General features: G+C 36.3%; 2 protein-coding genes across 5 annotated transcripts; both read left to right on the top strand.

Annotated features, from left to right (window-relative positions):
- The first annotated feature begins 1,171 nt into the window (after positions 1-1,171).
- Positions 1,172-16,693, top strand: LOC110994771 (RNA-binding protein 38). Its single transcript, XM_022261610.2, has 5 exons — positions 1,172-1,559; positions 5,711-5,837; positions 13,297-13,369; positions 15,878-16,095; positions 16,216-16,693. Exons 1-5 carry the CDS (start codon positions 1,338-1,340, stop codon positions 16,344-16,346), a joined length of 771 nt encoding a protein of 256 aa, XP_022117302.1. The 5' UTR covers positions 1,172-1,337; the 3' UTR covers positions 16,347-16,693.
- Positions 16,694-20,176: 3,483 nt separating this feature from the next.
- LOC110994823 (mediator of RNA polymerase II transcription subunit 30) lies at positions 20,177-22,782 on the top strand. Of its 4 annotated transcripts, none has more exons than XM_022261691.2 (6): positions 20,177-20,344; positions 20,424-20,544; positions 20,769-20,887; positions 21,280-21,337; positions 21,591-21,696; positions 22,183-22,782. In XM_022261691.2, the coding sequence occupies exons 2-6, from the start codon at positions 20,427-20,429 to the stop codon at positions 22,616-22,618; spliced, it is 837 nt and encodes a 278-aa protein (XP_022117383.1). In that variant the 5' UTR covers positions 20,177-20,344; positions 20,424-20,426; the 3' UTR covers positions 22,619-22,782. The 4 variants fall into 4 exon arrangements, with proteins under 4 accessions (XP_022117383.1, XP_045485468.1, XP_022117381.1 ...); XM_045629512.1 differs by having other exon boundaries at positions 20,179-20,314; positions 21,585-21,696; XM_022261689.2 differs by having other exon boundaries at positions 20,179-20,344; positions 21,585-21,696.
- The last annotated feature ends 381 nt before the right edge of the window (positions 22,783-23,163 follow it).

Raw genomic sequence — 23,163 nt, 5'->3', positions numbered from 1 at the left:
AGGCATTTGTTTATTATTTACATACGAATAATATTATTAAATTTCAATTACATACTGACATAATATAATACATGGCATATATTTTTTTATGATTAACAAAAATTTTTTTACGTATATACGTTGTATATCTATTCACGTAAATAATATTAATATAATACAGAGTACATATTATAAGTAGTTAAAGTAGAATGTTAAATTAAATGTTTTATTGTATGTATAAAGTATAAAGTGATATTGTAAGCCTACCGGCAATATGTTTGTCTAGATTTTTTTAATATAGATTTCATACTTAATAAATAAATAAATTATGTAAAACATGCTAGCGAATGTACCAATTACATAATTTTACAAGTAGGTTATCATATACGTAGGTATAGTACAAAGTACAAACATAAAAAGCCTCATTGTATAAAGGAAAGTTTGTGTAAAATATGGTACAATATGACAGTGGGTGGAGGAAGTGAGTTGTCGGCAAAGAACAATAGTTTCCCACGTGTGCTACCTTCCTGTGATATTTGAAACTGTGTCCCGTCATCCTTTACAATTTGATATATATTTTTTTCTCAAAATATGTGTGATCTTGCGTTGTTACATAATTGTTATATATTATTTATAGCTTTCCTGCTTGATATTCGTATTTCTAATCGATTTATGCCAACACATCAATTATAAATATATTAAGCGGTAATAAAATATAACTGTTTCGAACACCTTCATATTTTTGGGAATAACTGTCAGGTATTTTTGGAATAAACATAAGATACGCATAATAAGTTGTGTTTTAATGAAAGGGTTCATGATACGTACTGTAGCTGTTTATCTTAGAAGATCAGTTACTGTTTTTTTTCCAGATAAAAGAAAAATATTTCACTAGGCAAGTGAGGCAATAATTGAGTTTTTATTGAAGTTATGTTAATTCGTTTTTATTGTATCATTGAAAATTCGTGTTATTCTTAAAAAAATTGGCTTTAATGCCAATGCCAATCGAGCTCCCGGAGGATTTCGGAAGGAGCAACTGTGATAACTAGTTATATCATTGTAAGCACTGGAGGGTTGCTGAAGCAGCAGGCCGTAGCAAGCACACGGTACGGCGACGCATGTGGCCCCGCATCTGGTGAGGCGGGCGGCGCGGGGGGGCGAGGGTCGCATTCGTAGCGGGGCGGGCGCCACGTGCGCTCTCGAGAAGGCAGGAGCACCAGTCCGCGCGCAACCATCGCATTAGCTGCACGTACATACTTGCGGATTACACCCGTCGTATTATTCTCATCCGCTCAGCTGCGGAGTGTCAGTAGTGGTAGAGTGCGAGAGTGACCGCCGCGACGGAGACCGTACAAGGAATGTTGATGGCGGGCGCTTTGCCGGCCGAGCCCGAGGGGCTACTGTCTCTGGGTAGTTTACCCGGCCAGAAAGACACCACATGGACCAAACTCTTCGTCGGCGGTCTGCCATACCATACCACGGATAAGAGCTTGCGAGAGCACTTCGCGGTTTACGGAGATATCGAGGAGGCGGTAGTTATCACGGATAGACAGACGAGCAAAAGTAGAGGATACGGATTCGTAAGTCATTTCTAGTAACCGATATATATATATAGGAACATTAATTATATTGATTGCAATAATTTAATTTGTTCTTAACAATAATATCCTATAGAAATAATAAACAGCCACGTAGCGAGCAGAAACATCGTTTACAGCTGAAGCGACACGTAAACTTTACGGTGCCCTTGCGCATTCGTGTTTCTACGACTCTGAAACGTGTACCTATATTATCGAAGTGTTATCGCACCTGCTATTTACCTACATACTAGTACCTAGTACATAGATTAGGTTAATACAATAAATCTCAAGTGATATTGTTTGCTTGGGTAAAGTATGCCTAGATTCCTTTGCGTCCTGAAGGATAGGTGCTATGTAACGTGAATGAATTAAGAGGAATTCGATTTTTCAATAAACGATTTCACTTCCCTCGCCTGACATTGCAAATCTTTCAGCTGCCTATTGTGTAGCTAAACAATAGGTGCCTGAGCATTGGTTACAAATTAGAATAATTTCACAGGGCATAAAGTTATAAGAGTACGTCGCGTAGTAAACCGTAACAAAATATGCAATGTGTCGTCTATTGTCGCTAGCTAAAATTATTTAGTTGTTTCTGAAGTTGAAACCCTGCAGTTATACCGTAGAAATGTGTGAAATTTGAACAGATGCGAACAATAACGTTAAAAGAGTAGCCAAACTGGCATCGGAGAATCTTTATCGTAATAGAGTCTGAGGCTTTTCGCGCAGTGCGAGTGGGGCTCGTGGGAAATGAATCACAACCCCATTTCAATTGAACTGGGGTAAGGCACCCTGTTGCAGGGAACCGGCTCGTTGCACCCTCTCCGTCACATCCAAATAGGTTTAATAATCGCAATGCGTCACTGCAACACCAATATCGACGATTCTTACGACGAAGCAAATATTAAAATTCACTAAACTTGGTTAACATTTTAGTTTCTAATAAACTCCAGCAGAATTCAACTATGTAGTGTTCAGTCCACAGAAAGTAAATGACCTGAATAGTTTATAGATTTGAACGGTATGTGGTATGGATTACTCAATTATCGGATTTAGATACAAGACTACTGAAAATGTCATCCTAGAATTTTAGTAATTTGAATGTTTGGGATCTATCACGCAATGATAACGACATACATATTTTCATTAAGTTTTTATAGGTAAACTGTAAAACCTGAAGCATGTAGATGAACTTGGTAACAATAGTCCAGTAGTAAGTAGATTTCTTAAAAATTAGTTATTCTGTATATATATCTATTATAGATATAAAAGCAGACCTCGGAAATCTGCCAATTTTTTAAACTTAGGTAACTTATAATAATATAAACATTGTAACTTTATTGTTAAATTTAATAAATTAAAATCTCCATAAGTAAAAAAGTAGGTAGCCTATTATTGTCTTATTATTGTTCTTAACTTTTTTTAAATTGATCTTTTTTTGATTAGCAGATTAATAATTTTTACCTTTATAATAACATTTGAGATTTTAAGTGACTTGCTGTAATCTTCTGAGGTTGAAATACATTTAAACTTCATAATAGCGTATTATTAAATTTTTGTCATTGCTAGAATTAAATATTTAGAAAAAAACTCGTTACACGGTTTCAACCAGGTATAGACAGGAGTATCATATGTTACCCGAGTACCTAGATACGTGATGAAGTACACACCGAAGACAAAAGACCGTCACTCGATAGCCAGCGTGCGGGCTGAGAGCATACTACGGGATTCAACAAAACCTTCCTCATAATTAGATAGACCACACAGCTGTATTGTATTGTAACACACGACTAGCTCTGTGTTGGTATTGTTGTAGTGCTGTACTGATTACAATAATAATACACTAGTGAAGGGGTGAACAATACCAGTACCATAGACATAGGATTTTTGAAGTTATACTTTTGGCGCGTTAAGGAAAATGATGAAAGTAATTTTTACGATGCGCGCGCACACTATCACAAAAAACCGACACTGAAGTTAGCTATAGTCAAAAGTTTAGTTTTTTTGAAGTTATACTTCTTTTGACGCGTTGCGAAAAATGAAGAATGTACTTTTTTTCTATTGTTAGGTCGTTTTTTCTACGAAAGAATATGGCAAAGGTTTTGAAAAAAACTAAATTTTACGCCAAAGTATTACTTATATCACCTGATCATAACTACTATTTAGATCTGGACATTATTTGCGACGGTAAAATTGTATAGGGATATTATTCTTAGCTTTAAAAGATAAGGCTGTATAAAGCCTTGGATGTAAGCTCTTCTTTACAGTATAGTATTTCCTTTAGAAGGAAGCCCATTAGCTTGTAGAAGTAGCTTACAAATATTGATTTGAACCGACGGCCCGTAATACTGATCCTTATTCAAGTAGATAACTAGTATATACCTACTAGTAGTTTTCTTAAATATATATTAGACATCGTATTGGTTGTAACTAAGTATTAGATCAACTAACCAATGATCTACTAAACTAAATGAACTAAATGAAGATTAAAGGGCAAACACATTTCTCTGAAACCCTAAAACCGTCCAGTTTATTCATGCGCGAAATCTGTCATCTGAGTAGTAATTTAATTATATTGCTTATTTTGAAGATAGCTGATTCTAAAGTACATACAATACTTACATAATATTATCCCCATTCAGTAAGGATCGGTACCGTCCAGCCGAATTGGTTGGGCGGTCCTATTTGTTTCCTATCGTATTGGACACGCCTAGTTATCTGACTTCGGTTCTTATTGTGTATGAATTAAAAAATATATTTTTCAAATACTCAAACCTATATCGTTTGTATTATTGTAACACTTTAAATTTAACTATATTGTTGTTATACTAGGTAGTACATCGATTTAAAAATATCATAAATTATGGCTAATTATACCAATTCTATTTTTAAAAAAAACCATGCGTTTAAAAGCCTAGTATGTATAAGCGATCTAAATGTTTTAAACTCGGTTAGCGATTTTATCACTTATAGTAATTATGCAGAATGTTATCGGTAGGTACACCGCCAGTGCAGGAAGTTGAGAAAGTGTTGACAATTCACTAATGTGTGCCTGCCGCTGTCAAATACTGTGACATACAGGGTATCACGCAGGAATTTCAATTTAGTTAAAATTTTTGATCTAAAAACTAATATTTAAAAAATATTAAAAGGCAAAGTTAGCAATACTAGGTTATCGGCATATCCCGGCTAGCGACAATAAAGAAATGTAAGACTGTTTTTTACCGGCGGCCTAACATGAATGTATAGGTATAGTACGTATACAAATGGCTTATCGCGGGGCGCAGCTAACGTTGATTTAAACGCTTTGTAACAACATTTTGTGAGCTGCCGTATCGAACTGATTGCAATATGTACTTCGATTTCTGTTTTTAATTAAAATTCGAATTTCATTTACATACAATGACAGGTACCTTTTAATTAACGTATCACAGCTGGTTTAAAAACAATGTTAATGTAAATAATATACCTTTATGTAAATATTCAAACCTGTAAAACATTTTCGACGCTTAATATTACTTTATATACAATACTTATCTCAAATAGTAAATACCATATAATGCCTCTACTTTGAAATTTGACTAGCACCTACCATACAATGAAAACCTAACATGTTTATATTGTGGTAGGTTTCGCTAAGAATATTTTTAATTTATTAATATAAAATATACATTTACCACTGTCGCTCAATATTAAGGCAGTAAGCTTTTAAAACAGTATATTTGAATATCTAAAATATTTTAATTTCCAATTGTATAAGACCTTCAAAATCTTAGAGGTCATCGAACATATTTTGTTTGATCGTATCGATATTACGTATTTTAACCATTTTTTTAGAGCCCCTGACTAAGTAATGAGCTCACCTTATTCGATTTAATTCGGTTATTTCTGCGGTCAAACGAAAATGGTCGATCGACTGTAGAAATTGAGGTGTCGACTTGCGGAGCTCGCATGCATTACAATAGGTAATGTGGACGCCGGCGTCGTCGGTTGTAGGTTTTATTCGAATCGATAAAAACTATAATAATAATGGCCCGTCGTAATATAAACGCTGTTCCATTATTCTAAATGTTATCATTTATATCAGTTAAAAATTATTTTCGTTGTGGCATTAGTAGGTAGTATCAATTCTTAATTTACCTTTTCTTTGTCAGGTAATAATGGGAGACAGAGCGGCAGCGGAACGTGCCTGCAAAGATCCTAACCCAATCATTGACGGAAGGAAAGCCAACGTGAATCTAGCAATACTCGGAGCGAAACCTCGAGGGAATTTAGCGCCTGGTGAGAGATGTTTCATTAAATTTAGATTTAATTGGCAACCTTTATAAAACAAAGAATGAGCAACGAAGATCATATCATGGCTTCTGGCAATATTGAAATATCAAACGTGGTTAATTAGCCTATGTTACAACGTCCCACCGCTTCGGTGCAAACACGTTAATACTTGGGGTTCATACAAGTTAGAATCAACGAAGACTATGGATGTAATTTAAAAAGTATAGTCCCCGTGGCAGTGTACTGTTCTTACTGGCAGAATTTCCTAGTATTGCGATACTTATTCGTCGCGGAAAGCATCATCTCTGAAGTTATCGAATATATCTACCAATCGCCAATTTAATTGTTACCTGTGCACTTGAACAACTCGGCCTAATAGTCTCAGTGAAATTTTAATTAAAAAAGTGTTACGTTTATAAAAATTCAAAATATCATCTTATCATTATTACTTAAGTGATAAATTGGTCGGTGCAATACAAGCTAGAATGTTTTTTCGTAAAATATTAAGCATTGGTGACAATATGTCGCAACAACGTGGGTGACGCTTTGGGGGGTATAATTTGTTCTTGTCTTTATTGATAGTGTAACGTTTTTTAGCAGCCTTTTAAATTAAAAACCTTATTAGGTCGATTTAGTTTCAATTTGTTGTTAATATCTTCGATTTATTTTATTATCAAGGTGAAAAGTAACTTACTTTATAAAAGATAAGATTGCCAATTTAAAGTCTAATTGATGGTAAATATTATCTAGAAACTGCACTAGAAAACTTACAGTCTTTGTTAGTTTCACAAATAGACAATTGGCGATTGTCTTATGTCTTTTGGCAGATAGAACAATTACCAAAGCCAGGTGATCTCTAAAACAATAAATATATTAGCGTATTGTAAGTAACTATTAATATAATGTTAACACAATGAATATTTATCACTTTTGATATTCCTTTCATTGAATTTGGCAACTTTGGGTAAAATAAATATTGGACAAGTGAATGTTTGCTAATTTAAAATACAAATAATGTAATATAAACTATATTTGTGTATTTTTTCTATCTTTATTAGTTTTGCATATAGAAATAAAAAAATACAAAAATATCGTATAAAAAAAATACAACAAAAAAAAACAGCATGACTCCAGTATATTCTATTAAATATAAGACATAAAAATAAGTTCAATATTAGGCATGAAGGTGTCCATGGGCGGCGGTATCACTTAACATCAGGTGAGCCTCCTGCCCGTTTGGCCCCTGTTCTATAAAAAAAAATGAAGGAAAATTAAATAAAACTAATAGACAAATTATCAACAAACGATACGGGTGCTAAATTAATAATGGTGCAACGTTGTAGTGGATATTGATATCATAAACTGATAATTATCTGCCGGTTGATTGTTAGACTATCTCTGCGGATATAATAAAATTAATATTTTTTTTAATTTCGCGAACGCCACAAATTTTTTTTAATTTTCATTGTGTGAATAATATGTGCCATTTTACAAAAAAAGATGTATAAATATAAACTATATATAATAGTAATAAAAAAGCAGCGACTTTCTCACTAACTAATATAATTAAGAAAAGATGAATTGTAGTAAAAAAAAAGTCGTCTTAGTAATTATATATTTTTATAGAACTCTTTCGGTGTATAGCCTATAGTTGTAACAAGAATAAATTGCATTACTCTGCCTCCACTTGCAATTGTAAATTACAATGGCCATTGTAAATTACATACATTTTATAAATCTTTCGTTCAGGTTACGATTTATAATGCCTACATACATATAAATTATCAATGAATCAGTGAAGGTGCGAAGGTAGGTGTATACGAAGTTGATCTTGTCAACGTCGCGTCAGTGCTTGTGACGTCACAACGCAGCCCTCCGGAAGTCCCTCACCGGGGCCGGAAACTCGTAGCTCGCTAATTGATTGGTTCTCGCACGCAACCCTTGTAAGCCTTACTTGTGGTGAAATCTGCTAACATGGCAATTTATTAACCAACTGTTGAAGTGATTTGCATAGCTGTACTTTACCTTTACAATGGAAAATATAACGTGTGTATACTTTCTACTTCATCGCATTCTTAAAATTATGTCAAAAAATAAAAATAGCCTACGTATATTATTTCATAGATTGTCCTTAAAGATAAAAGTACTAAAATGACATAATAATACATACAATATTGTTACAGCAATTATATGATCTACTTTTATAACGTCAGTGGTCATTAATGCAGTAAAAGTTAATAGTGTGTGTTGCTTATGGAATGCTTGTTTTTTTTTGTTGAAATATAACGGATGAATCAGCTGATTTAAAAAAAAAGTGTTAGGTGTAACGGACTGGATTCCGGTCGTAACTTCGCAGATTATTATTGTTAAGAGTTGGCACGGGGGACAGGCGAGGGTCGGCATGAGGGGCGGGGTAAACAGGCACAGTACAATGGGTGCGGGCGCGCATGACGGCCACCTGGCTGAGCCGTGGCGTACCGGTCCTGCCATATGCCCCGTGCCACGACTGTCTATTGGCCAGCCGAACTTAGTCTCATTAGCTCTGTGTATTGATTGTAACCATAGCGACCCCGAAGGCCAAATCCCATCAAATTAACTATATTCTCGTTGTACTATATAAAAATCTGATAATTATCTGTATGCTTTGTAAAATAAAAAATACGTTTATTTTGGAACATAAGATCATCTAGGTATCACTTATTCCACGTCAATCAATTCGAACCTGTAGAAGACAGAGGGTGTAGGCCGAGAGAAAAAGCCGGCGTAAAAAACTCTCGGTACTTTGTTAAAAAAGCAAATCATCAAACAATATTTAAAAACCCGGTCACCTTCAAAAGAGATTCTCGCTTTGACTTGTCTGAGTTTGCTATTGTTCGAAAAAGGTTAACGATGCGATTCCTAACATAACGTACACTGAGCCCTTTCATAAATACATCCAAACGGCAGTCTGTTTAGTATTCCTGAATTACTTCAAAATATTTGTGCTCAACCTGTTTAGGCTCAGATTCAGTTAAAGCTTAAAGGGCTACGTTTAATAAAAGATATGACGGTTAAACGAGTTGATGTATTTTGTTGTACGGTTTCCTTGCAGCACTGTTATGAGGGTTGCTTGATCTTGAGTTCACAGGCACACATTTCAACCCATCAAACTTCCTTTGTTGAATCTTGTCTTTGTTACATTTATCCGGAGCAAATTGTTTAGTTATGGATGCATACAATCGGAAGATCGGATCTGTCAAATTTTTTCACATTACGTAATGTTCCTAACACGGTTTATAATGCAGTTAGTGCAGGATTTCCCTGCTCTTGTTGTTTACATTAATCTCAATTTGTAGTTAGTGCATATAGTTTCAATTTGTTTTTTTTTTATTTTCTCATTTCGAACACAAATAGTATTTCGTTAGGTTTGATATATAATGTCTAATGTAATAAGGCGTTAAACCATCATAGTTTTTAAAGAAACGGTTCATTGCCGAGTGATGAGCGTAGCTTATCTGTCTTCGGTGGCTACTGATTATTTGATGCCAAGATAAATACGCGCTCTAAGCGATAATAAACGATTTCAAGGTACTTTATATGTAGCTCTAAAAATAGCGTAAATCATCATTATAATTAAAAACTTTAATAAATATTACTGCTACAAGCAGTAAAATTTATGCACTGCTAAAAGCTGAAACTATAACAATTTATTCCATTGTCGACTGTATTTGATTAGGTGTTTAATTTCTATAGAACCATACCAGATCGCCATGATTAATTTAGTACCGACATTATTTTACAATATTTTGTTTATTCAACTTTAATTACTGCGATCCAAAATGATGTAGCCTAGTTTCTAAATACATTGAAGTTACGACTAACAAGCAGTTTGAGGCGCGCTCACGTCGATTATGAAAACATTGTTAAAGTTTTATTATATGAAAGTGTTGATGAGGGCCGAGCGAGCACTTGACCAAATAGCCGGGGACACGTTGAATTATTGAACGATTGAACACTGGTAGTAATCGATTCACACCTGTCTTTTAGGAATTTAAGAAAAGTGATTAATAAAATTGGTGGCTTGTAATTTTCGAGATAAGTACTTGACGCCCAGTTCTTTGAAGCAATATGACAATAAAAAACGAAGCTCTGGGAGTCATCATTGATTAATGAAGAGTTTCAGCGCCCAGCGGGTGTTTGCAGTGGGGTTAGCCTTTAGCGTCACTAGCAGGCGGCGTTGTCGCGTGCGCCGCCGACGCTCGCCCCTTAGCGGTGCATTACTTATGCATGTACCCTTGCGTCCCGTTCCCCGCTCAGTTCCCAAAACTATTTTTATTTCGGCTTTAGGTTTAATGCGTCGAACGGCCTGATGATTCTACGCGCGTCGTTCGCCTGTTCCGATCAATAATTTATTTGGTCTGTGTATTCTATACATTATGGCCGATCGGATAGCGTGGTGAAGCCATAATGTAAGTAGCTCGATAACGCCGCGTGATCGTATCTAACTTTACAGTAATCGTTTATACATAGCTATTGTACATAGGTAACTAGTGAATATGTACCTTCCTCACCCGGCGTATATAATATTGTATTGTTGAGGACGGAAATGTATAATTACAGCAATGACTGCCTGTATTGCACGCCGTGATTTGGCCATAAATATTATTATTGTATTAACTATTCAGTGCTTTTTATGAGGCATGCGCCATGATTTAAAATAATGATTGTGAAACGAGCAAATAATGATATCAATATTTATAATTCTTTTATATTTACTGTGTATCAAAGTAAAAAACATTGAATTAAAATTCAGGTAGCGTACTAATTAGTAGGTCTAAGACAGAACTTTATTTTCAAACGGTTCTCATAATCATATTTGACCAAATACAAACTAAACCCGAAAAACAATTATCATTAAAAAAATTTTTATTCATTAATACACAGCACTTGCCGTAACAGGGTGACTTTCCTACTTGCATTTATCCCACATAACTACGATTGGACAAATTTTTCAAATTGTAATTCCAAAGATACCATCGGGAAATTTAACAATAAATTTTGAGGTAGAATGCATAGTTTGTATATAGAATACGAACCTAAGATATGTATGTGGTACTTTTGCATATATATCTATATATAATTTGTGAAACAAAGCGTATAATATGTCCAGTGTTACTCCGCTTAAGTATTGTAAGGGCTAGTCCTGGGTAACTTAATACCTGGAGGTGATTTCCGCAGGAAGCCCTTCTCTAGCATCATAATATAATGTGGGGTATATATATATTTTTTAAATTCTAATTCCTCGTTATATCCATAATTTAACGTTCTATTTTTAATTTTCAATGGAACTTAATACGAGGTTAATGGTAACAAAGAAATGTACTTCATAATATCCTTGCTATGTTTTCATAACCAATAGTCACTATTGCAAAACTTTAAAATAAAGAGACTTATTCCTGTTTTAATTATTATTTATCGACCAACAGCTGGCGAGCAGAGGTTGGGTCGAGTCCGGCGAGCGACGCGGTTATTTATAAAACAAGATTGCGTCTCGTTTTGTCTTCGCTTGCCTCTTTATTTTGTCTAAATATACGCAGTTTTGGGAGCACCGCGACATTAGCGTTGGCCGCATGCCAGGTCTCTAACGGCCTATGTCTTCTTGATGAATTTCTTATCCAAGATTATACTAGCCACCATTTTCTGGATACTTAAAGCATATAATGATCCCAGAAAAGACACCATGAGAAAGCGCGGCACGTGGTTAAAAGGCGGGTGAACCGAGTCTATCTATATTTAGTGTTAAATTTATAGGTCTGTACGTCAGAGACGACACCGATGTGATCAAACGGAAGGCCACCGGACATGCCAAACTGTCACGGTCGTGACAACGTTATGTGCGGTGGCACACGGGGCCGTCTATCCCGAGCATGTAAAATCGTAATTACCTACATTGTATTTACAAATCGCGAACGATTCTATACAAAGTAAATAATTCCGAATGTTTATGTGCGTTTTCGGTGGTCCACACGTTTACGAAAAATCGGAAGTCGTAAATGCTATTTCATGGTTGTAATAAAGTTTGCCTGTTCGTCGATTGGTTTCTAGCGTTCCACTAATTTTCTATTTAACAAAGATATTGTGACTGGAGCCTCCCCGGCGCTGCGTCTAAAATCGTATTTCCGTAGAATCCTTACAAGCGTCGTTAAGCTCTATATGTCGGCTTTGCAGTTCGTCGACCTTAAGAGCGGGACTGAAATCGCACAAAAACATTCAAAACGAACCTTTATTTACTTCAAAACGTGGTCGATCAGTCTTTCAGAGAAAACTGACTAACGCTCGCGGCTGCGTCATTCGATTTTAACGCCACATCGCCGTGTTTGTTTCAATTGTCATTAAAATAGGAGGGAGGAATTACCTAATCGATTCGGAATGAAAGTATAACTGGGTCATATTGGACAATATGGTATCGAGGTCGAGATCCAACGGCACAAAGAGGAAAACCCTAATGAATCAGATAAGCTTTATAGTGGACATCAGCGACCTCGGCCGTCAAATGCCGCGCCATCGATCGCTGCGGCGTACATCGTTGTTGTTCTGACACGCGATCAACCCTATCAGTTTGTGGTGGCTACATCACCCCTTCACATGTCATCAAATTATGAACAAAGGGATTAATTATAAGCTTCCTAAGATATACTTTTAACGATAGTTAATTAGCGAACCCAATTATAAAAATATTATAGTGAAAATGACAATTAAGATTTACGTAAGTATTGTCAACGATAGTGAAGGTCGCGCATTACCGCGCTAGCCGGAGCGAGACCTCGTCCGGGCTACGGAAGTGTGTTATTTGGTACGTACCTTGCATCAATCGGTGAAATTTCACCATACGTTTCACGACGCCAGTGGTCACGGTTTTATGAACACTGGACAGTAATCATCATTCACTATGGCTTCGCCATTTAAATCCGGCTCAAAGGTCAACAAATTAAAAGTCTGTATTTACCATTAAAAGAGTTAAATTATAGCTTTGTTCGGATTGTGTCTAAGTGTTTTAGTCAGTAAGTCGTAGCATCGATAAAATATTGAAGAGGAAAAGTATCATGAAGTCGACAAGTGATATGAGCTAGATTTATACATAAATAGGTATGTCGGGAGATGTCGCTGAGAGGGCGGCGCGGCGGTGAGCGACCGAAATAGACGGAGCCTCGCGCTGCTTCACAATGCAATAAAAAGAAAACATTTAAAACGTCGCCTGCGCTAAGTTGACTCTTGTGTCATTTGGATGTGCTCCAACATCACCGGTTATATTCCACCGGAGTCCTCACTAGGCGCTTCCGCTTAGAGCAATGGAAATAGAATCTTTTGACTCCGGCTCTTACGTTGATAGATCACATTTTTCCGTTGAAATTCAACGTCCTAATTACGCTTTTGTAGCCATGTTAATGATAAATATTTACTAATGCGGCTGCTCAATTTATTTCAGGTTTCGGATTAGCGGCAGCGGCAGCAGCTGGTGTTCGAGCAGGTTACCCCACTGTGCTACCCGCACATTATGGGTGAGTTTCTTCATTGCTCGATGTCTTTCGGACAATTTACAATACGCATATACATGTTCTGTGACTTCTCACTTCGATGTTTGCAAGCACACGCGGCTCCGACCTGCCGCTCACTAAACATCTCACGAGACAAAAATCAGACAACTTTCCCGATTTATTGATACCATAGTATTAAAAAAGTATAATGTAGGTATTTTCAGACACATTACTCTGTATCTGACCACCACGAAAACTAGCCATTAGTAGCTCGATATTTACCTAGATGATAACCGCAGGCTGCTTCGTAGGTAAGTAATGTGAGAGCAAGTAAGCACCAAGACACAAGAGTGATGCTGAGCTGACTTTTGTCTCGGTAGATGAGACGAGCAGCAGCGGTGGCGACGGCGCAGCGCTGCGGACTCCTTGTCTAAATAATCGAACATTTTCACATAGGTATCTATGGCAAGAGTGAGAGTGAGAGTGGATTTTTTTCGTTTTGGGTGTGAATTAGTCGATTGGGTTTTTAATGTTTACGTTTGAAGCTATAGAGCGGCGGGGGCGGCCCCTGCCGGGCGGGCGCCGCCCAGCGCCTTCACTGGCGCATCGTTCTCAACACTTTGTGTTTTTCTTTATGTTTTATGCCGTGTTCATGTAATATTTCTTTTGATTTGACTTGAGTTTGTTGGTGGTGGATTTCGTTAATACACTTACAATAATCATTGTAGCCGCGATCGGTCCCGCTCGGCGTGCGGCTCGTATACCGTAATTTATTTCGATAATGAATAGCAAAAATTCTCGTTCCCTAAGCTCAAGACTCATCATGAGATTTGTTTCAAAGCATTTTATTAAATTATTTTTGTGACGGCTTCGCGTCTCTGCTAGTTTCTAACAAGCTAAGGTCACGAGTTGTGATTCCATTCACCAGAACTCGACATTCGGTCAGTTTCATTTTTTGTTTCATAAACATCAAATATACTACAAAAATCATATTTTATGAATGGTCTCAAAGGGATATGATAATGTGATTCCCATGGTCCGATCGTAAAAGAGGCCATAACTGTAGCTTATAGGTTACGTTTAGAACGCCGCCGTGCCAAAAAACTCCAATCCTCGTGGATGAAAAAACCGACACCACCACACTAGGTATCGAAATAGTCACAAAGTGGATCACTGCTATCGCTATCCGCTGTAGATTAATTATTAAAGTAGGTTAATTGTGTCGACATTTTATGAAAGGCAATTTTCAGTTCAGTCTTTTGTCTGTAAGTAAATGTGTTTTTAGATTTGCATGTTGAATAATAAATATTACATTTTAAATTTTATTTTAAGGTCCGGTCTAACCGTATTAAGTAGACTTTAATATTGTTACGTTTTAGTTTTTAATGTTGTGTAAGTAGTTGTGGAGCTTGTGTGGTGTTGCGCCAGTTTGTTTATTGTGCTCTTCCCGCGTGCTCTCGTGTACCGGTCCTAACACGTAGGTACTTCTGGAGGCAGAGCCGCGCTCCCAGCAGGGCGGTGTAGGTATCGCGTCCGCGAATAGGGCTAAACCTCTACAGGTAGGCGTAGCGACGGGCGGGGTCTCATAGCCCGCTCAGCGCATGCGTTAATGTCACCATCTCCGGAGCCAAGCTATCTAACATCTACCGCCCGAACGTTGAGTACCAATCGATCCGTCTCCATCGGCGCATTAGTGACAGAGAAAGACGACCGCTCCCCAGCAACGGTCTGAGAGCTCTCCGGAAACGCTGAGACAGAGCGCTCGAGTACTCTCCAACGAACTTGACCGCCCGTCGACTTTTCATAAATTTTGCAAAATTGACAGTTCTTTAGCTCGCCAACGAGGTTTTCTATTTCTCTTTGTCGATCGGGATTAAAACTGGGTTAACACGCACTCGACACTGTTATTCTTGAACGAGTTAACATATTTGCGTTTCGGAAATAGATCAAAAAAAGCTGAAATGTTAATCGTGATAAATCTCGGACCGTTGGACGCGAGATGTCGACGATTAGGATATTTCGGTCGCGGCGGAGTAGAGAAGATTTGATGACGCACGGCGGCCGTACATTCGCGACTTCTCCCTCGGTGGCCACTAACACTGGTAGCTGCTCGCGTCTTTAGCGGCCGGCTCTGCCGTAGTTGCGTGTTTCGATCGTGATGATTGTTCACAGATATGTGATCGATCAATAATGATTTCCGGCCGAAAAATAGAACAACTTACGTTTAGTCGATTATAATAATAATAAATCTAAATAGCAGAAAATGATTTTAGTCTACTACGTTATTAAATGAGACTTAATTTAGACAAATTTTGGCGTTATGCCAACAGATAATATATAGTCGTGTCGGGAAAGATGTCTCATACAAAATACATTTCTTGTACCTATATAAATAGATGAGTAGTTAATACAGGGCCAAAAAGTTGCTCGACATTACGCAGATAATGATTTATGTTTTAGATGACTAAACGTAAGTGGAGTCGGCCTTAATATCCGTGTGTATAGCAATCATAACATTTGTGTGTCTCGCAGACTGTCCCCCGGCTACGTGTACGGCGCGCCAGGCTACATGGGCGGCGTGGGCGGTGTGGGCGGCGTGGGCAACGGGGCGGGCCTGATGCAGCTACCGCAGCTCCAACACGCCGCGGCAGTGGCGGCTGCCAATCACTTGTACGAGTATCAAGCTGCCGCGCAAGGCGCTGCCTACCAGCACCAGTATGCTACCATAGACCCTTACGCTACCGCAGCCGGTCAGTAGCGTTCTTTGCAATCTACTGCTCCTATTTAAGGTGTCGTCAAAGGCAATCTTTGTGGCAAGTTTCTAATTTTAATATCTCTGTGTTGTTCTAACGTATAACGTATGATTGCAGCAGCGGCAGCAGCGGCTAGCGGTGCCGGGTATATGTCTCCATACTACACTCTACAGGGTGGGAGTGTCCAAGCGCCCCTTCTGCCCCCCCTGTCCTATCCTCCTCAACTGCAGGAGGCACGAATGCAGTGATGACACCCTGCAAAGTGATGTCGTAGCGTTACCACACACGAGCCAAAAGCATATTTTTGACAACTTTATGAAAACCAAATATTCAAATACAAAGATTAAAGTGACCAAAGCTGTAGAATAAGCCTACGACGTTAGCCTCGAGTTAACTAATGTATAGTACACGTTGATTACTAAAAATTATTTTTGAAAACTAAATGGTAAAATGATAACAATACGGTGCCTTAGTCAAAGACTTTAATGGCCTTTACTATAGGTACTACAATATAATTAGACACGAGAAATAACTTTAATTAGCCTGCCAGTGTACGTGTATTAATACTATGTGAAGTAAATTAATGAAAATTAATTTTTACGTAATAATTTGTACTTCTGTTCATCGGGACATTGAGTCGTTACTCGTTGTGACATATCATTTGAATTCTATGATACCATGTATGAATTGTCAGAACATAGATGAGCTAAATTCTACCGTGTGGTCGGGTAAAATTTTTTCGTTCACCCCCCTTCAACAACAATCGCTCTAGAAGAATAATTTACAATAGAAGCTTATGTTTTCTGGATGGTTTTATCCATATTAACTTAATTAGTAATGTATATTAGTTAATGTATCTGCGAAGTCCCAAATACTTGCTTGTAGTATAAAAGTAAGGATTCGCCATGCTTGCACATGACTTGTATCCTTAACCAAAGGTTCCTACCATTATCTGCTTATAAAATATCGTTGGAACGTAATGCTCTCTCGATAGAGGATAGCCTATTGTGATACAGAGTAATGAAGCAATAATCACTTAAGTATCGAGATCTGTGTTTATTTGGTACGGGGTAATTGTGGATGTGTAAATGTACGCGGAAGGCTTCATAAGCTAATTGTTTAGATTTCTATTGTTTAAACATGTCCATGTTGCTCAATGTGTCCTCATATGGACTTGGTTTAGTTTAAGGTCGGAGGAGAGGGGTTTACTACGTAAATTTAGCAAAAAACTTATTCTTAATTATAATGCGTATAACATACGGCCCTAGTAATATTCTCCAAAGCGGTTTAGGGTACTTAATAGTTAGAATAATTCAATTACTAGTCCTTGTAATATTAATTGTAATGAAACTTTACTAACGCCGGCCGTGACGATTCTATTTATATTCGTCATTTACCAAAAACTTATTGAAACCATTTCTTTTTCAATGTTAATTCGTTTGATTAACGAAATCTGATTCCTTTAATAGTAGAATTATGAATATTATTCTGATTTGGTGTAAGAAGAATCTAGCGACGGCTAGCGTTCGGTACAAGTTAAAGCTAAGGCACTAGAATGATTAGATTATTAAATAATTAACATAATATATGTATGTGTAAGATAATCTTAGGTGTAATATTCTGTTATTCGTAATTTATTTTGTTGATATTTGTAAATCTACATGTTGATACTATTTATTATGTGGAAGAGGAATAAAAATTGTTAAATATTAATAAACCGAATTGAATCTCTTACAGCTGAGCATGTGTAGTTAGCGCCAAGCATCATCCAAGTCACAATTTTTCACTATCACGGATGACCTGGTCGATCAGTCAAAAGCATGAATAACAATGAGCAAACGCATAGATTCAACCCATGTATGTTGGCGCCATCTATATGTTAGCAACGTGATTCGGCTCGATATATTGAATTATAGACATTATATAAGTATAAAAATACCAAAAGTAACATTAAAAGTATGTATACCATGGTCTAGTGTAGGGTCCCTACTTGTGTCCCCTCTTAGTAAGACACTATTAAGCGACTACACGCCAATATTCACTTTTAAAATGCCATATAGTGAGGCCATCTTGCCGTAATATAGGAGTTAAAAAAATTATAAAAAAATGTTTATTACCCTACATAGTATATACATATCATCAAACAATTAATGAAGACCTAATGAGGGTGTTGATTCACTGTCAGTCCAATAAGTGCATTTCATCACAGTATTTATTGCACAATAATTGTTTATGTATAACATAATATTATTAAACTATAAATATTTTATATATAAAAACTTAAAATATACCTAATAACTTGTTAAACCATTACTGTATAATATGTGGCAGTATTCAATATAGGATAAACAAAATATGTATATGTTACAGTACTTAATTTAGGATATGGAAAATAATAATTTTTTAAGTACAATTGCTGGTTTTTTTTAATACTTTTTTTTAAATTTAACATTCATTTCGAGATAGCTATTTACTGGAATTTTCTATACTATGCAGCAAGTAAAATCTTTCCTTAATTTTTTTGATCTTGTTCCAATTCTGTACACACTGATAAAAGTAATTAAGACAAGTTATCTTCAAAATAAATACAACTTCTTAATTTTTATATTATTGTCTCGTTAACCAAGGGTGCTGAATGGCATTTATAACGTAGAGTTATAAATCTACGTTATAAATTACTAAATTCGTTAGGCCCGGCACTCATTATTGGCTACGGCAAAAAGAAGTATCCCGAAGCAGCCTCAAGACTGCCGATGCAGTAGCCTCAAGCACCGAATTACCGAAGCGGTATTTCTGTTACTAAGACAATATGTCCTGGAAATTTCTACTTTATTGCCATGAGGTATTGCTTTTTATCACGTGAAATCCTCAGCCGTTCCGATGTCGATAATGAGTGCTAGGCCTTGATTCAAAGTCAAAGTTAAAATTTATTTATTCATATAGGTAACATATTGTACACTTATGAACGTCAAAAAAAGAAATATGAAATGATTCTAATTTTACATTTACTGCCAGTTCTCAAATCAAGGGCGTAGAACGGAAGGGTTAAAATTAAGGGATATATTTAAAAAAAATCGTTTTATTTAAATGGCTGGTAGTGGCGTATACCAAAGACAGTAGGCGTTATTTGTTCTTCATGTACCTATTTAAATCATCGTTTTAATGAAATGGTGCTCGCAATAAGTATTAACGAAAGGTGTATTTACTTAATAATGTAGATGAGAAAAACGACTCTTTCACGTAAGTATATTCTTAGCCTACCATATTTATAAGGTATTAGGAGCGACCAAGACTACAATTTAATATATAGAATTGACATTAATTTAAGGGAATTTCGCGTCTACAGGTAGGACACCTGTATTTATTTTAGGGAAATTTATAAAAAAATAAAATTACATATTAAGTGTATTTCCTATTAGACATTATTCAGCATAATATACAAATGAATAAGCTATTAACACTTTGGTATGTCCATTGTGCCAAGCGCTATCTTGAGAATTTGACGTAAACTAAGTACGCCGTTGATTTGTGTTAATGTGTTGTAGAAAATAGTACTCACTAGAGGGCGGTGGTATAGAAAGTGAAACCATTTTAAGGTGTTCCAACTTCCGTTAAACCTTGTAAAAAAACCTAGTCAACGTTACATCGCAAAGAAAATGTCATATTAAACTGCGCCGTTTAATTAAAAGTTAACACAAATCATAAACTAATAGTTAAATTATTGCATGCATATAAAAATGCGTTTATTTGCCATATTTATAATCATTTTATCAATTGTCATTGTCCTTTCTGTGCGCATAAACGGTAGTCGCCATGTAAACTTTTTACTTTACCTGGGGGTCTAGTCAAAATGGCTTAACAGTAGTGTACATACACTACATAGATACATACTTTCTACATAGAAAGTCGAAAACTAAATTTGTATGAAAATGACAGCTGTAGTTGGTACCAAGTACCAACTGTCGACCCTAGCTGTCATTATCATACAAATTTAGTTTTCGACTTTCTACATACATAACACTACTGTTAATCTGTCTTGACTAGACCCCCTGTACCAAATATGTATATTGTATTCTGTGCATGTAACCATTAAACAAAAACAACCTAAAACAACACAAACTAATTTGTGTTTACTATTGCAGTGTTAATTATAATAATATAATTATTGGATAAGTAGTCATAAACAGCAATTAACGATATTAAGAGCTCCTAAATAGTAAATATTATATATTTTAAATTTTCTAAGGTAACTTCTATAATGATGTTATTCGAAAAATAATAATACGTATCTTATTCTTCTTACCTTAAATAGAAACTAATTTTAGAAAATGGCTGGTCAAGGACATCAATTTCCTGGAAATTTCCAAGGAAACCCTGCTATGCGGTCAGGATATGGGGCAGGTCCAATGCCGGGTCAAATGCAGACAATGCCCAACCAGTTAGCAGGTATGTATATACGCAAAAATAATTATTACATTAAAATAAACCGCCTAAAAGCCGTAAATTTTTTAATGCTATTTTTTTGTATAAAATTAGATTCTGTAGAAAAATAGTATTAGAATTATTTATGACATAAAATTTGTTTACATTATTTTTCATATCATGGAAGGTTATGTTCCATTATATAAGTAGTAGGTAGTAATAGTAGTAAAATTATTTTCTTAAACTAGGTGTAATGGGTGGTCCCATGGGTGCCGCTGGTATGGTGGGGATGGGCAACCAAATGGTCCCCCCTGGATATGGAGCCCCAATGCAGAATCAAATGGCTAATATGGGAATGGCAGCTCAGGTATGATTTTAAATAGCTTGGCTTAAATTACTTTGATTGCTGTTAAAACATTAATCCATGTAGGTAACATATATATTTAATACACTACACTAAATAATCATTGCAAAGCTGAGATAAAATATACAAGTATATCACATGTAGCTTAAATAAGAGTTATGTTTGTCCTTTCAGCTTGCATTAATCAGTAGCATATTCTTAAAATTATAGTATATTTTAACCATCATACATGTAGAAAACTAATGAATAGCAATAAGTTTTTTTTTTATATTATAAATATTTAAAGTATTTATTATATTGTATTATATTTCTCTTTATTATGATTTTTGATAAACTTAGTGTAGATATCATTGGTGTAATCAATAAAGAAAACAAAATCATTGTCTTAATTTCAGGGCCTGGTAGGTGTACCTGGGCCACCTGGAATGGGTCCACAAGGAGTTCAACCAACAGGTATCTATCTATGTTTTAGATTAGATTTTATACTTATACCTTTGTGGTCATATTTATTAAAGATATTTTTTATTTATGTTGTTGGCACCCATTATTGCGTTTGCAAAAGTTAATCTTTATACATCTAATCCATGAAACCACAGCTGGGATCGAACAACTTTAGGGAGAATTTGAAGAACCTAAGATGAGTTGCACCCAGAAGCGACAACATCTATAGTGATCTGTTTATAAAAATGTCAACTATAAGTTCCAGGAGCAATGCAACCAGGCACTGTGCAGACCCCAACAGCCCCTGGCCCTCCACCAGCTCCAAGCCAACCCCCACAAAGCAAAGACTTCAACATGGCATCTTTATGCAAGTAATAAAGTTTTATTCATATTAAAAAAGTGAATCTACTGCTTATGTCTTACAGAACAATGTTACATACTGTAGGGTGTTGACACAATTTTAAATCATAACATAATTTATTCATATTAGTAACTAAATGTAGGCTTGTGAATGTCTGATGGAAAATGTTATGGATAAAATTTTAGAGCAATTATTTTATTCTATTAAATATTTGTATATAAGTGAGGTTCAGTTCAAGTCAGCTGCCGCAATTAGTATCCATTCTATAAAAGATGGTCGGCCATATACAACCCACTCTTCTAATATAGTGACATGGATGTGCCCATATGTCCGCTACCACAAGCAATGTTAAACATTTAAGTTATTTGGTTAACAAAATTATGTACTAGGTATAACATAAGCATAATAATTAAGAATAGATTGGCTGTTTTATTGGCGTTACATCAAAGGATAAGCATAAACATAAATTGACTTTATTATTTATTTGACGTTTCAGGTTTGGCCAGGAGACAGTACAGGATATTGTATCTCGGACACAGGAGATGTTTCAAACCCTGAAAGCCGCGGCCCCGCCGTCTGGCACAGCCCTCGGCGAGAGCGCGTCCCACGACAAGCGAGCCAAGATGCAAGAGCAGCTCCGAACTATCCGACTGCTGTTCAAGCGATTGCGCCTGATCTACGACAAATGCAGTGAAACATGCCAAGGAATGGAGTACACTCACATGGAGAGCCTCGTGCCGCTTAAGGACGCACCTGACCATAAAGCCTTGGACGAGCGAAGGCACTCCGACGCCTACCGTGCCGCCCTCGACCAGAATAGGGAGTTGGTGGAGCAAGTGGTACTCAAAAACAAGCAGCTCAAAGAAGTCATCACCAGCCTTCGTACCATTATCTGGGAGATTAATGTGATGCTCACGATGCGCAGGTCCTAAACCTTTTGTTAGTCTGTGATTTAGTGATAAATGTACATTCTGTAAATATGTTTATGTGAGAATAGTGCAAGGGAAGTTCTGTGATGACTTTCTGGTGGTGTTTTAAGATAAACAGTGACAGTAGACGGAGTAAGACAAAATGTAAATAAATTTCATATAATTAATATTATGTATTTATTTTGTCACAATAGGCATAAAGTCTGTAATATTATTTGTACCTAATTAACTGTTCGGCATTTCAATCTTAATACGAAAGTAATGGCAAATTCAAGTCAAGTTTTCGTCATTACAATCACAAGCAATAGTTGTTGTGTCTCGAATTGCATATGATTTGGTACATTGCATGCTAAACTTTATCAGTGTCGGTTGTGCCAGTCTTAAGTTTAGCGGTGATTTTGTATCTTCTAAATTGTTACAGACACTCTCCTTCCTATTAATATTAAAAAGAGTACCGAGAGTTTTTTACGGCTTTTTCTCTCGGCCAACACCGTCTGTCTTCTTTGCCGATGAGTAGGGATGCCAACGGGCTCGAATTTAATGACGTG

The sequence above is a fragment of the Pieris rapae genome, chromosome 1 (assembly GCF_905147795.1).
Source record: "Pieris rapae chromosome 1, ilPieRapa1.1, whole genome shotgun sequence".
Classification (NCBI taxonomy): domain Eukaryota; kingdom Metazoa; phylum Arthropoda; class Insecta; order Lepidoptera; family Pieridae; genus Pieris; species Pieris rapae.
This window is presented reverse-complemented; position numbering and strand designations above follow the sequence as displayed.

What these genes read in the sequence shown, in the direction of transcription:
- LOC110994771 (XM_022261610.2), top strand. Translation starts at nt 1,338, where the DNA reads ATGTTGATGGCGGGCGCTTTGCCGGCCGAGCCCGAGGGGCTACTGTCT. An exon ending in TCGAGGGAATTTAGCGCCTG is followed by an intron (nt 5,838 to 13,296) that starts GTGAGAGATGTT and finishes AATTTATTTCAG; the next exon opens with GTTTCGGATTAGCGGCAGCG. An exon ending in GTGCTACCCGCACATTATGG is followed by an intron (nt 13,370 to 15,877) that starts GTGAGTTTCTTC and finishes TGTGTCTCGCAG; the next exon opens with ACTGTCCCCCGGCTACGTGT.
- LOC110994823 (XM_045629512.1), top strand. Translation starts at nt 20,427, where the DNA reads ATGGCTGGTCAAGGACATCAATTTCCTGGAAATTTCCAAGGAAACCCT. An exon ending in AATGCCCAACCAGTTAGCAG is followed by an intron (nt 20,545 to 20,768) that starts GTATGTATATAC and finishes TTCTTAAACTAG; the next exon opens with GTGTAATGGGTGGTCCCATG. An exon ending in AACATGGCATCTTTATGCAA is followed by an intron (nt 21,697 to 22,182) that starts GTAATAAAGTTT and finishes TTGACGTTTCAG; the next exon opens with GTTTGGCCAGGAGACAGTAC.